The sequence below is a fragment of the Ranitomeya imitator genome, chromosome 1 (assembly GCF_032444005.1).
Source record: "Ranitomeya imitator isolate aRanImi1 chromosome 1, aRanImi1.pri, whole genome shotgun sequence".
NCBI classification, from domain to species: domain Eukaryota; kingdom Metazoa; phylum Chordata; class Amphibia; order Anura; family Dendrobatidae; genus Ranitomeya; species Ranitomeya imitator.
Genome location: NC_091282.1, coordinates 393,873,715 through 393,887,123, shown reverse-complemented (window position 1 = coordinate 393,887,123; position 13,409 = coordinate 393,873,715). Strand labels below are relative to the sequence as shown.

The window sequence follows — 13,409 nt, the reverse complement described above, 5'->3', positions numbered from 1 at the left end:
CTACTTGTGAAATGTCATTCTTCCAGGGAATCCCCTGGACAGATTAGTGATATCCAGACACCAAGGGAGGGACTGCTTTGATGACGGAGATAGCGTCAGCCTTTCTTCCAGGTGCCCTCTAAGGGAAATATTGTTTCTTAACACATGTCATTGTAAGAGTCTAGTATGGAATTGGGCACACATGACTACCGGGATGCAAGATGTCAGAGAAACCAGAAGGGACATAGCACTTCTAAGAGACATGACGAGGAACTTCAGGGCCCTTAACACCTGGCGTTGGATGTTTTGTATTCTACTGCCAGGAAGACAACACTCCTGCACCTCTGAGTCAGGCAGAAGCCCCAGAAATTCCTGTACTTTTAAGAGCGCTAACCTTGATTTTTTTTAAAGTTTGAACAGGCAACTTAAGCGGTCTAAAGTGGATATTACTCCTTCTAGCTGGGTAGTGCAATGCTGGGCCAAATTGCCTACTACTAGAAAATCATCCAAATACAGGACAATCAATATATTCTTTTCCCACACAAGGGGCAATAGTGAGGCCAAATGGGAGGCCACTAAACTGGAAGTGTCTGACAATTCCATCAATAGCTACCATACCTCTGAGGCACTGTTGGTGTTCTATATGTATGGACACATGGTAGTGTCCATTCAGATCTAAAACTGCCATGAAGCAATCCGGGAAGAATAATTTTATTGCAGATTTTACAGATCCCATCTTGAAATGAAGGATTCTTAGGAATTTATTCAGGCCCTTCAAATCTATTATTGTCCTAAAGGAGCTGTCTGGTTTCTTGATTAGAAAGAGAGGGGAGTAAAACCTCTTTTCTCTTTCTAACAAGAGATCCTCTAATAGGACAGCTTTGGCTACGTTCACACGTTCGACGCAACGCGCGACGCACGAAAAAACGCGCGCAAACGCGTGCAAAAACGCGTGCGTTTTGCGACGCGTGCGTCGTTTTTTGACCAAAATCGGACGCACAGAAAATGCAACTTGTTGCATTTTCTTGCGTCCGACGCTAGCGTCGGAAACGACGCAAGTGTCGAAAAACGCCACCCTAAAAACGCACGCGTCCCCTATGTTAAACATAGGGGCGCGTCGCCGCTGCGTCGCCGCTGCGTCGCCGGCGCAACAGCGACGCACATTGGCGGAACGCCAATGTGAACGTAGCCATTCTGCACCAGCTTTGAGACTTCCGCATCTAAGGACAGTTGTTCTGCTGTCGAAGACCGAGAGAGAGTTACCATGATCCTTTTTTGCAGGATTGTGTAGCTCCATCTTTAGTCAAGATTATATCAGGCCAAGAACCCAATTACTCCAGAAAATTCTTCCCAGGCCAGAAAGAGGGACAAAAGCCCCCCACCCCCTACCTCCACCTGGGCTGGAAGTTATTGGCCTGGTTTTTTGGAATCTTGAAAGGAGGTTCCGAACATGAAACCTCACCTTTCGTCTTCCTTTCATTTGTCCTGATCTCTGGAGGGTTTCCTTAGGTTGAACCTTCTTTTCCTGAAGGATCGCTTGTTAAATAGGATGGATAAGCTAGGAAATATCTTCTTAGCATCGCCAGCCTATAACAAAAATTCATCCAAAGCTGGGCCAAACAGGTATTCCCCCTTACACAGAATGGCACACAGCTTTGTCCTGGCCTCGATATCCCCTGGCCAGCATTTCAACCATAAGGCCCTAGAGTACGTGTTTAAATGGGCTGCAGATCTCAGCGTTAAACGAACAAACGAGTCTGCTGAGGGGTCCAGCAGAAAGGCTGAAGCCCCTCGCATAAGTGGGACAGTGGTGAGGATGGTGTCTGTAGATATTTTACCCTTCAACTGGGTTTCCAAAAGGTCCAACCAGATCATTAAGGATCTGGCTGTACATGCAGCAACCACTGCTTGGTTTTAGAGCTCCCACTGATGTTTCCCATGTACCTTTAAGGAAGGTATCTACTTTCTTATCAAGGGGTCTTTTAAATTCCTCATGTCCTCAAAGTGGAAAGAGGTTCTTCTAGAAGCCTTTGCTACAGTCGCATCCGGTTTTGGGGCTTTGTGCCAGCTTGACGAGGAAGGCTCATCAAAAGGATATCTCCTCTTAAATGATGGGGAAAGGGAGCCTCTCTTTTTCAGGTTTTTTTCCATTCCCTATCAAGGCGCTGATCTTTTCATTTAAAGGAAATGACTTGCGCCTCTTTTGGTGCAAGCCTGCAAACATAATGTACTGAACCGATTTTTCAGTCTTTGACTATCCCTATATTGATCCTCCTAACTGCCTTTATAAGTTTGTCCATCCATTCTATAGGGAAAAAAGAGATGAGCTGTGTTATTGTCTGAAAAGGAGGAAGCTAATGAGGAAGATTCGAAGGAGTCATCATCCTTATCTGAAACACTAGACACAGCCGACACCAGGGACCTAGCTCTTTTCTTCTTCTTCCCCTTATGGACCTCTTCCTGTGAAAAGGATTTAAGGAACTCTCTAACTTCCGCCCTGATGATTGATCTTAGGTTGGCAAAGCTAGGGGTCTCCTCCGCCACTGTCTGCACTATACAAGTCTGGCAAAGTTCATTCTGGTAGGAGACAGGCAATAGATTTCTGCAAAGCGCACACTCCTTGTGCTTAGACTTTGCTGTACACTTCTTTCCCTGGCAACAAAATGACAAAAAAGGGAAAGGCTACATCACCGAATGAACTTTTACAAAGATCACATATCAGTGTGATGCAATCAAATGGTACCAAATTATGAGGGGGACATATCTCAGCAGAAAGATAAACTCAAGAGGCTGAACGCTAGAGATGAGCAAATATGTTAATATTCGGTTCGGATCACGATCGCCAAATTTACAATATTAGGCAATTTAATCTTCGATTTAACTGCCGAATATAGCCGAACGCCAAACACAGCACAAACGCCGGAGTTTCCCACGCTGCGTGACAGCGTAGCGATTTTGATCTGTGGTAATGTTACCACCGGTAGATCATTACCACTGTCAGAGCACTGCGGGGTCACATTGTCAGATGCAGTGACATGCGGTAAAAAGATTACACATTATATTCACCTTAATGCTCAATCCCCGATCCCCATGTCTCCTATAAAACAAAATCAAAAATAATAAACTACAATATACTCACCTGTTGTCCGCTATAGTACACGTAATCTCGAGTGTCCCACGGAGATCTCACGTATCTATTCGGACGCAGGCGATGCACTGACAAGAGCATCATCGCTCCCACAGTATATCACTGAGCTGCCGTAAGGGAGATCACTGGAGCTGATCAGCTGATGAACTCCGGTGAACTTTCTCATGCAACAGTAGTGCCATAAGCGAGATCACCGTAGCTGATCAGCCGATGAACTCTGGTGAACTTTCTCACCGCAGCTCAGGGCTATAGATGTAGCGATTACCTCTTTTGTCAGTGTGTAGCCAGCTGTCTTTGAGAGCAGTCACTTCAGTGACTGCTCTCAAGGTCATCAAAATCATCTCAGTGGACAGGTGAGGAATATTGTGAATTATTATTTTATTTTTGTTACAGGAGACTTCAGTGGATTAGGTGTTCGGCGAGTATGGTTTAATTTAGATTCAATAAAGGAGTCAGTGTCATTATTTCAATTAAAAGACTTTATTCCGGGTGTGTGTTTTTTTATAATATCACTATGGGGTTAGTAATGGAGCATCTTATAGCAAACAGCTGTGAGCTGATATTAATAGCCTGAGAACCTCTATTGGCTCCTTCAAAGAATATTAACATCAGGCTTTTTTGTCTCATCTTTTGGCAAAAATTAGCAGTTGCTGTTTGGCTACAGCCGATGTAGCATTAAAGGGAACCTGTCACCCCCAAAATCGATGGTGAGGTAAGCCCACCGTCATCAGGGGCTTATCTACAGCATTCTGTAATGCTGTGGATAAGCCCCTGATGTTACCTAAAAGAGGAGAAAAAGAGGTTAGATTGTACTCACCCATGGGCGGTCCCACTGCAGTCCGGTCCGATGGGTGTTGCGGTCTGGTCCGGCGCCTCCCATCTTCATTCCATGACATCCTCTTCTGGTCTTCATGTCGCGGCTGCGGCACAGGCGTACTTTGTCTGCCCTGTTGAGGGCAGAGCAAAATACTGCAGTGCGCAGGCGCTGGGACAAGTCAAAGAGGCCCGGCGCCTATGCACTGCAGTACTTTGCTCTGCCCACAACAGGACAGATAAAGTATGCCTGCACCGCAGCCGTGGCGTGAAGACCAGAAGAGGACATCATGGAATGAAGATGGGAGGCCCTGGACCGGACCGCGACACCCATCGGATCAGGACCGCCTTTGGGTGAGTATAATATAACCTCTTTTTCTCATCTTTTAGGTAACATCAGGGGCTTATCTACAGCATTACAGAATGCTGTAGATAAGCCCCTGATGACTGTGAGCTTACCATCGATTTTGGGGGTGACAGGTTCCCTTTAAATATGGTAACGCTCCTACATAAGCTGACTACAGTGTGTGTCCGCGCATGTGCATATTGACTTACTGGTTTAGTAATGAGGGTGTCTGGCTGACACCTTTACCTTTTCATTACTAAGTACATCCAGGGTTTGGTGGCAATGACAGCTGCTGACAGGAAGCCCTAATCTCATTACCCTGATGCTACTGCATCAGAATGAAAAAGAAGGTGTTGAACCAAGAAATTATGTCACAAAACTTTTTTAAAAATATCTTAATTTAGCTAAAAAAAAGCCTTCATTACTGTACAATAACGCATACAAAAAAATGCATTAAAAAAGGCATGCAAAACCGCGTCAATAACACAGCAAAAAAAGCGTCAAAACGTTTTTTTGCTGCCAAGAAATACAGAAACCTTGCAGAAAATTCTGCAAGCAAATATTCAATGTGCACACATACCCTAATGCTGGAGTCACATTAACGATTTTAAAATCGGTCTGATTTTGTTCCTGCAAAGTCGGACAAGTGTATTGTAAGTGTCATGCGTATTTCATGCGAGTACAATCCGATTTTTAACACCTAGCATCCGATTTACATTCTAAAGCAGTGCGATTGTTATCTGATTACAATGTGATTTTAACATGAGCCATTACATAAAGCAATTCTCTGTCATTTACACATAGTTTTCAAAGGGAATATTCTTCAAAACACACACACACACATATATATATATATACACACACACACACAAACATGTGCTTCTCATGATGTTAAAATATCATCAAACAGTTAATTTATTTCAGTTCTTCAATACAAAAGTGAAACTCACATATCATATAGAGGCATTACAAACAGAGTGATCTATTTCAAGTGTTTATTTCTGTTCATGTTGATGATTAAAGCTTACAGCCAATGAAAACCCAAAAGTCATAATCTCAGTAATTTAGAATAACAAGAAACACCTGCAAAGGCTTCCTAAGCATTTAGAAAGGTCCCTTAGTCTGTTTCAGTAGGCTCTACAATCATGGGGAAGACTGCTGACTTGACAGATGTCCAGAAGGCAGTCAATGACCCACTCCACAGGGAGGTTAAGCCACAAAAGATCATTGCTACAGAAGCTGGCTCTTCACAGAGTGCTGTATCCAAGCATATTAATGGAATGTTGAGTGGAAGGAAAAAGTGTGGTAGAAAAAGGTGCACAAGCAACCGGGATAACTGCAGCCTTGAAAGTATTGTTAACCTTCGTCAGGCTGCATAATTTTACAACATTAACAGGCTGCAGAGGTACAATTGTGCATTCATATATATTTTATTGAAAGTTGGCCAATATATTCTGGACCAAAACTGCAGAGATGTCACGAAATTTCAGCCCTCTACGGCTTTTCGAAAAAAAAAGTTATTGCAATTTTAAAACAGAATAGATACAATTGTACCTACTCAGCCGGACGAAGGTTAAGAAAAGGCCATTCAAAAATTTGGGGAAGATTCACAAGGAGTGTACTGCTGCTGGAGTCATTGCTTCAAGAGCCACCACACACAGACGTATCCAGAACATGGACTACAAGTGTCACATTCCTTGTGTCAAGCCACTCATGACCAATAGATAACGCTAGAAGAGTTTTACCTGGGCCAAGGAGAAAAAGAACTGGACTGTTGCTTAGTGGTCCAAGGTATCGTTTTCAGATGAAAGTAAATTTTGCATTTCATTTGGAAATCAAGGTCCCAGTGTCTGGAGGAAGAATGGAGAGGTTCATAATCCAAGCTGCTTGATGTCTAGTATGCAGTTTCCACAATCAGTGATGGTTTGAGGAGCCATGTCATCTGCTGGTGTAAGTCCATTGTGTCTTACCAAAATCAAAGTCAGCGCATCCGTCTACAATAAAATTTTAGCGCACTTCATGCTTTTCTCTGCCAACAAGCTTTTTGGAAATTTCATTCTCCAGCATGACTTGGCAGCTGTCCACACTGCCAAAAGTACCAATACCTGGTTTAAATAGAACAGTATCACTGTGCTTGATTGGCCAGCCAACTCGCCTGCCCTTAACCCCATAAAGAATCTATAAGATTTTGTCAAGGGGAAGATGGGAGACACCAGACCCAACAATGCAGACGAGCTGAAGGCTGCTATCAAAGCAACCTGGGCTTCCATAACACCTCAGCAGTGCCACAGGCTAATTACCTCCATGCCATATAATATATGAATTTCACTTTTTGTATTGAAGTACTGAAATAAATTAACTTTTTGATGTTATTCTAATTTTGTGAGAAGCACCTGTATCTATTCTATTTTAACCTGTCACACTGAATTTCTGACTTTTCTTCTATCAATCTATATATGTAATATATATATATATATATATATATGTGTGTGTGTGTCACTGACATCTAGATATCTATCTACTCTGTGTATATACTGTATGTAATTCATCTATTCTATTCTGTTGGGTTATTTTCCCGCACTTCTACCGAATTTTATTGACTATTTACGATTTTATTAAAAAATGCTTGTTTTTCCGATCACGAATCCGAATGTGCCATATTCACGCCGCATTTATGTTTGGTGACTGGTTTGTTAACATATTCGCTCATCTCTACTGGAGACTCGTGCACTCTGCTGGAGCTCCTATGACTGGATCTGCCACTGGCTACAGAACTTAGTTTCTCACCAACACGACCGCCACCAGTACTGCTACGGAGTCGACGCCGTTTTGCTTGCTGTTGGGGCTTCCGAATGAGCTATTGCTGCTGCTCATACTGCTCGGGTGCATCCATACTCCTGGAGGCGACAACGGTCAAGGAAGAGCCTCTTAAATGCCAGAGCAGCGCCAGAGCAGCCTGCCCCTCCATACTTTGGTAACCCCAGAAGTTCCAGGTCAGCAGGTTGATCATGTGGCCTGTGCATCATCTAGGAGTGCCCCGCCTTGGTACGCTTCTCCGGCACACTCCCGGCATCCTCGTACATTACTTCCGAACACGCTGGGTGGCGTTACTGGAGCACTGCACTGCACATGCCACTGTCTTCTTCCCCGGTGCATGCCAGTGCCCAAAGAGCCACGCCACAACCAGCTATCCCCACTCGGAAAACTGCTCACCTGTGCTCACACACAAGCATGAAAGCCCCCCTGGACCCACTGTGGCACTTCCAGAGACTCCAGGCAGGGCAATTCAATGCCTGAATTGACCAGTCGGGACTGGGAAAATGGTCATCCATTCTTCTGATCTTCAGGTATGCCTGCAAGAGGTTCATCTGTCAAGGACAGTAAACCAACTGATGCATGGGAGAGGTGCCGCCCTTTTATGTCGGTAGGTTTCCTGTACTGGCTGGGCAGATCCCCTTTCTCATGGTGCTGTCATGGGTGATCGATAAAATATGGTATTCCTTTCTAAATCAATTAAGGAATGTGCTCCTCAGACAATTTTGGACATCACAACCATGGACCTGACCTCAATCAAGGGATAATAAACCTTTTACACTACATCAATTAACTGCTCCAATATTTACTGCCAAAACTGTTTCTCCCTTCCCATATTGACAGCTCTGCTTCACATCACTTTTCTTATTTACTGCACTATTATATGTCCTGTTGTGTATAAATATGTAACTCTTCAGATTTTGTGTTATTCTAAGACTGATGAAGAGACGTGAGTAGTCAGTCTTGCAATTTGTTACCACCTTTTCAGTTAGCCATTAAAATTATCAACAACTGAGAACTCTCATATTTTGAAACGTTTCTATCTAATGGCTAACACAGTGCAAAGATATATTTTTACTGTAAGAACTAAGGTGCAGATGTAGGGAAAATGGCTGCACTATGGCTGGATAGAGATACATAGGTCTGAATAGAAGCTATAGACACAGCTCAAAAATTAGGTTGCAAACGTGAACATTCCCTTTATTCATATTCACAGTTACATCTATACATTTCACTGAGAGTGATGGTCATCTTTGGTAAAAATCACACTACTGTTCCCTTAATCTGTATTTGACTTGAAACACAGCTAAATGTACAGTATATTATTGTATGGTACCGGGCATTAGAAGAAAGTCACATTTTGGTTTAGATTTGACGATTTGTTACAAGCCTTCTATTCTGTATTACTGTGCCATGTTGTATTGGATAGTACCTTATCATGATGAGCTGTAAATGTGTGGAGTTTCCTTCCAGCTGGGCTCTCTCCTTTGATCTCACAACACTGCCATGACAGAGTAGCTAACGAAAAATAGAAGTATAAAATGGCAATATTGTTATACACATTCAGGGCTGTAATGTTACAGACAAAATAGGCTTATGCCAGGGTGGAATAGGTAATGGCAATACTAAATAGGGGGCTGATGTTTATAGAAACTCAGGTTTTGACTGAAAACTCTGGCTCATTTCACTACCGTGGTACAAGTACACTTTGAGGGTAGGACATTTAAACGGGTTATCTGGGACTTTAATTATTTTCACTATGGGGCTAAGAACATACAGGAAGGTAGTTGCTAACTACCTGACTTTTCTACCTCACTACGATTTCTGCCAGCTTAGAGTGGTCTCCTGATGATGATTCTGCGGCTTCCGGTGTAGTCTCATCAACAGTGCAACTTCTTCTTCTCCGCTCTGTTCTGTTGATGGGGCTTTACTGTCAATGTCATGTTGAGTGACAGCCGGTTTCCCACTGTCTAACTATGGGGAGCTGGCTGTCAATAAGCATGATGGTTGCACTGACACCTCATCAACAGAGCAGACTGGAAGAGGAAGAGTTACTTTGTTGACATGAGATCAAATGACAAAGCAATCCTTTAAAATTGTAAGGATTTAATACTCTGAAAAACTGGTACATTATGTTATACCTAGTGCAGGATTGACTCTTGAGTGGCACTGAGCACTGACTCTTTCCACCATACTATCCATTTAGCCTCATAGTATTCCTTTCACACTGCATAAGTTTGCCTTGGATGTGCTATACATCATTGAGCAGGCTCCACAAATATAAAATTGCCAGGCTCTCAAGACAAAAATCTTTATTCTGTGACTATTTTTAGATGTTAATTTTATCTCTTGGTCTTTAACTGTTAGGGCTAGCGGATCGCACCAAATAATAAAGAGATTGATACGAGGTGCGTTCGCAGCCTGGGGTCCACCGTGCAGAGATGGTACCTGCTGCTATGTAATGGCGGATGGACACTTGGCTCACACATGGGTTAGACCTCACCCCGTGTGAAATGGTAGCGAGCGAGCTCTGTTGCTTCACAGAGTCGCACACTACGCTGCACCCTGTTAGCAGTCACAAGACGGAGCTGCAAGACACTAGTGGGATCCCTAAGAATTACCCCCACTAATCTGGTTATTGAACTGGCTCTGACCCTCGGTGGCTGAGGACGCCCCGAGTCAGATACACAGACCAAACGGGAATTCCCACCTTATACTGACAGTTGTCAGGAGAGCGCACTGATGGCACACGGTGCCGTAGAGACGGGCACTGCAACGTGTGCTTAGTGTGCAGATACCACTGTCGGGCGCTAGATAGCTTCCACCATTCGTGATCAGTCAACAACATGAGGAATGGGAATGATTACGGAACTTTGAGCCATCGACAGTCATTAATCTACACACACATTGTTAAGGTTTACACTAGCGCACGGCCAAGCGGCCATGCGAACCGTTTATAGCAGTAGCGCTCCAGGACCTTCCTGATGGTCCAATAGGAGCCGCAACAGGACCTGAGCATGTGACCCCTGACCTCCAATGGGAAATCGCCCCGTGGGCATGCTTAGTGTGGGAAAAGCAGGACTTAGTTCCTGAAATGCCTGCTCGCCGCTGAACAGTGCTGGCTACAAAGGCAGAGCCTGGAAAGGCAGCAGTACCCAAGCACAGCGTATCAGCTTGAGCCAGACGCTGGGATCGACATCTCTGCTGAGCAGGCTCCACTGGGGCTGGAAGAGAATGGCAGACCACCGTGGACATGGTTCAAGATTCCCCCTGTGCAGGAACTCGACACCTAACATTTAACAGTGATCAAGTATAACTCTTTCCTAACCAGCGCATGTTTGCACTTTAGTTTTTTCCTCCCTAACTTTTTTGCTGACATAGCTGTATCAGCACTTTATTTTTTCAAGATGGGTTTTAATTAAGAATGGCACTATTAATTTTACCATGACTAGGAAGCAGGAATTTTTTTTTAAAGTGCTGTGAAATTGCAGATGTGGTTGTTTTCAAAATTAGCCAATCACATTTAAACTCAAGTTACAGTAAATAGTAATTAATACAGCTATCATCATTTAAAGTAAATCTCATAAAGCCATATAAAGTTTAGCTGTACTAGTATGACATTTTCTTAGTTGCATTTTACAGCAAAAGCCATGGTCCTTAAATAGCTTACAATACAACAAAAGGATCTCATTGTTGAAAGTCAGGTGAAGGGTACAAAAAAAATTCTATGGCATTGATAGATACACCATGGAACATTGCGAAGGCAGTCATCAAGAAGTGGCTTGAATTTGCACAACAGTGTTATTACTTAGAAATGGATGTCTATCAAAAATGGATGAATAGACAAGAAGAAAATTGTTTCAGGAGATTTCCATGAGACTAATAACGAAACAATAAAGGAGCTACAGGAATTTCTGGCAAGTACAAGTTGCATATGCATGTGACAACAATCTCCCATATTCTATTATTATTTTGCCAAAACCTACACCAAGTCTGTCAAAAGAATACTATGGACTGGTGAGACCAAGATTGAAAATTTTGGACATAATTTCAAAAGATATCTTTGGTACAAAGCCAACACCGCACATCACCAAAAAAAGACCATACCCACAGTGAAGCATTGTGGAGGCAGCATTATGCTTTGGGACTGTTTTTCAACAACTGAACTTGGATTGTAGTAAAGATGGAGGGAATTCTGAACAGTTCCAAATATCTGTGAATTTTGCAACAAAGCCATTAAGTCTCTCCTAAAAAGCTAAAGATGGATTCAGATTGGATGATGTTTATATTTTGACTATTAATTAGTGTTGAGCCACCCCCCTAGTGTTCGAGTCCGGTTCGGTTCGTCGAACTGGGGCATGTTTGACGAATGTTCGTCGAAAGTTCAACGAACACCATCGAACCTCATTGTAACCAATGCAGGCAAACACAAACACATACAAACACATAGAAAACACATAGAAAACACCTTAAAAGGTGTCCAAAAGCTGACAAACTGCTCAAAAGACATAACAAACACATGGAAAAGTCACAACTACATATAGTCATGCGAAAAGAAAAGAGGTGGAGGAGTAAAAGGAGTAGGAGACACAGGTATAGGCATGTCATGCCCTTCTAAAATCAAGAAAGACTGGAGTAAAAACCTAAAATCACCCTACCAACATCCAGACGTCATGACAAAAAAAAATAAAAAAGAAATATCTTTAGGTAGAATGGCGGGGGGTCAATTCAGAACACTTTCCTTAGAAGATGTAGTGGTACCCCCGTGATGAGTTGTGCCAAAAAATGAATCCAATACATTCAGACTAATCCACTATTTGTCATATCCAAGAGGCAGGTCAGTAAACGACAACATCACGCGGAACCAAGTTCAGTACTACTGTATGTACTGTACCTCCTTTGACAAGGCAATCAGGCGGGTCAAGAAGTTGGGAAGGGGCACCCTAATGGCCAAAACAGACATTGAGGGGGTGTTCCGGTTACTACCTGTGCCTCCGAATAGTGTTCTCCCATTGGACTGCTTCTGTGAAGGCGCATACTACATAGATCGCTGTTTGGCCATGGGGTGCTCCATATCCTGCTAACTATTTGAGGCGTTTAGTTGCTTCCTCGAATGGGTCGTCATGGACGTTTCTAAGGCGGCACATATTATCCATTACCTCGACGACTTCTTATGCCTGGGCCCAAAAGATTCGCCACAGTGTGAATACACGCGGTAGTCCACCTGTGAGAAGGAGAGAGGTGGAGGGAGAGTGAACACCCCAGAGCCGAGGGATTAGATTGAGAAAGGAAGGCAGCGGTGTAGCTTGCTTCATGGGTGGGGTACTCTGCTGAGTAGCACAAATTGCTACTAGACCCAAAAGGATTTCCTGGGCCAGATGTCATTAAAAAATAGTACTTAGGTAAACAGGTGGGGTACTCTGCTGAGTAGCACAAAATGCTACTAGGTACAAAACGATTTCCTGGGCTAGCTGCTGTTAAAAATTAGTAATTAGATCAACAGGCGGTGTAGCTTGCTTCATGGGTGGGGTACTCTGCTGAGTAGCAGAAATTGCAACTAGGCCCAAAAAGATTTCCTGGGCCAGATGCGTTAAAAAATAGTACTTAGGTAAACAGGCGGTGTAGCTTGCTTCATGAGTGAGGTACTCTGCTGAGTAGCACAAAATTCTACTAGGCCCAAAAGGATTTCCTGGGCTAGATGCCATTAAAAAAATAGTACTTAGGTAAACAGGCGGTGTAGCTTGCTTCATGGGTGGGGTACTCTGCTGAGTAGCACAAAATGCTACTAGGTACAAAAGGATTTTCTGAGCTAGATGCAGTTAAAAAATAGTACTTAGGTAAACAGGCGGTGGGTGGGTGGGCTACTCTGCTGACTAGCAGACACTGAAGCTTTGGAGCAGACCTTTGAATCCCAGGCCATAGTATGAGTAAATGCAGTGCCCCAGAGATCTGGTCGTTGCAGTATGACACTCTGACACTAAGGGGAGTGATGGTATGTCTGATGGCACTGAAGGAATTCTACTGACCAGGTATCACCACCACACATTACACTTCACACTCCGGCCACTAGGGGGAGAAAAAGGCTTTATTTATTGGGCCACTCCTCACACTGGTAAAACTAGGGGTTTGATAGGAAGTTAGTCAGAAGCTGACTGGGTTGGATTCAGGCAACATCCCGTGGCAGGGGGTGTTGCAGGGAGAAGACACAGGGGGGTCCCTGTCAGGCGTGGGAACCTGGCAGGTGCCTAGCGAACAGAGCAGAACGTAACGGAACCGCGCCTGCACACCCCGCAGCGGTATCCTAAGAGA

At 43.7% G+C, this 13,409-nt stretch overlaps 1 protein-coding gene across 2 annotated transcripts in view; it reads right to left on the bottom strand.

The window, feature by feature from the left end:
• The window catches only part of LOC138674246 (uncharacterized), a 205,363-nt gene that overhangs the window by 85,017 nt on the left and 106,937 nt on the right, over positions 1 to 13,409 (bottom strand). For both annotated transcript variants that reach the window (XM_069762139.1, XM_069762141.1), the window contains exon 10: positions 8,533 to 8,618. In XM_069762139.1, the coding sequence (XP_069618240.1) occupies positions 8,533 to 8,618 (86 nt within the window). The remainder of the gene's footprint in view (positions 1 to 8,532; positions 8,619 to 13,409) is intronic.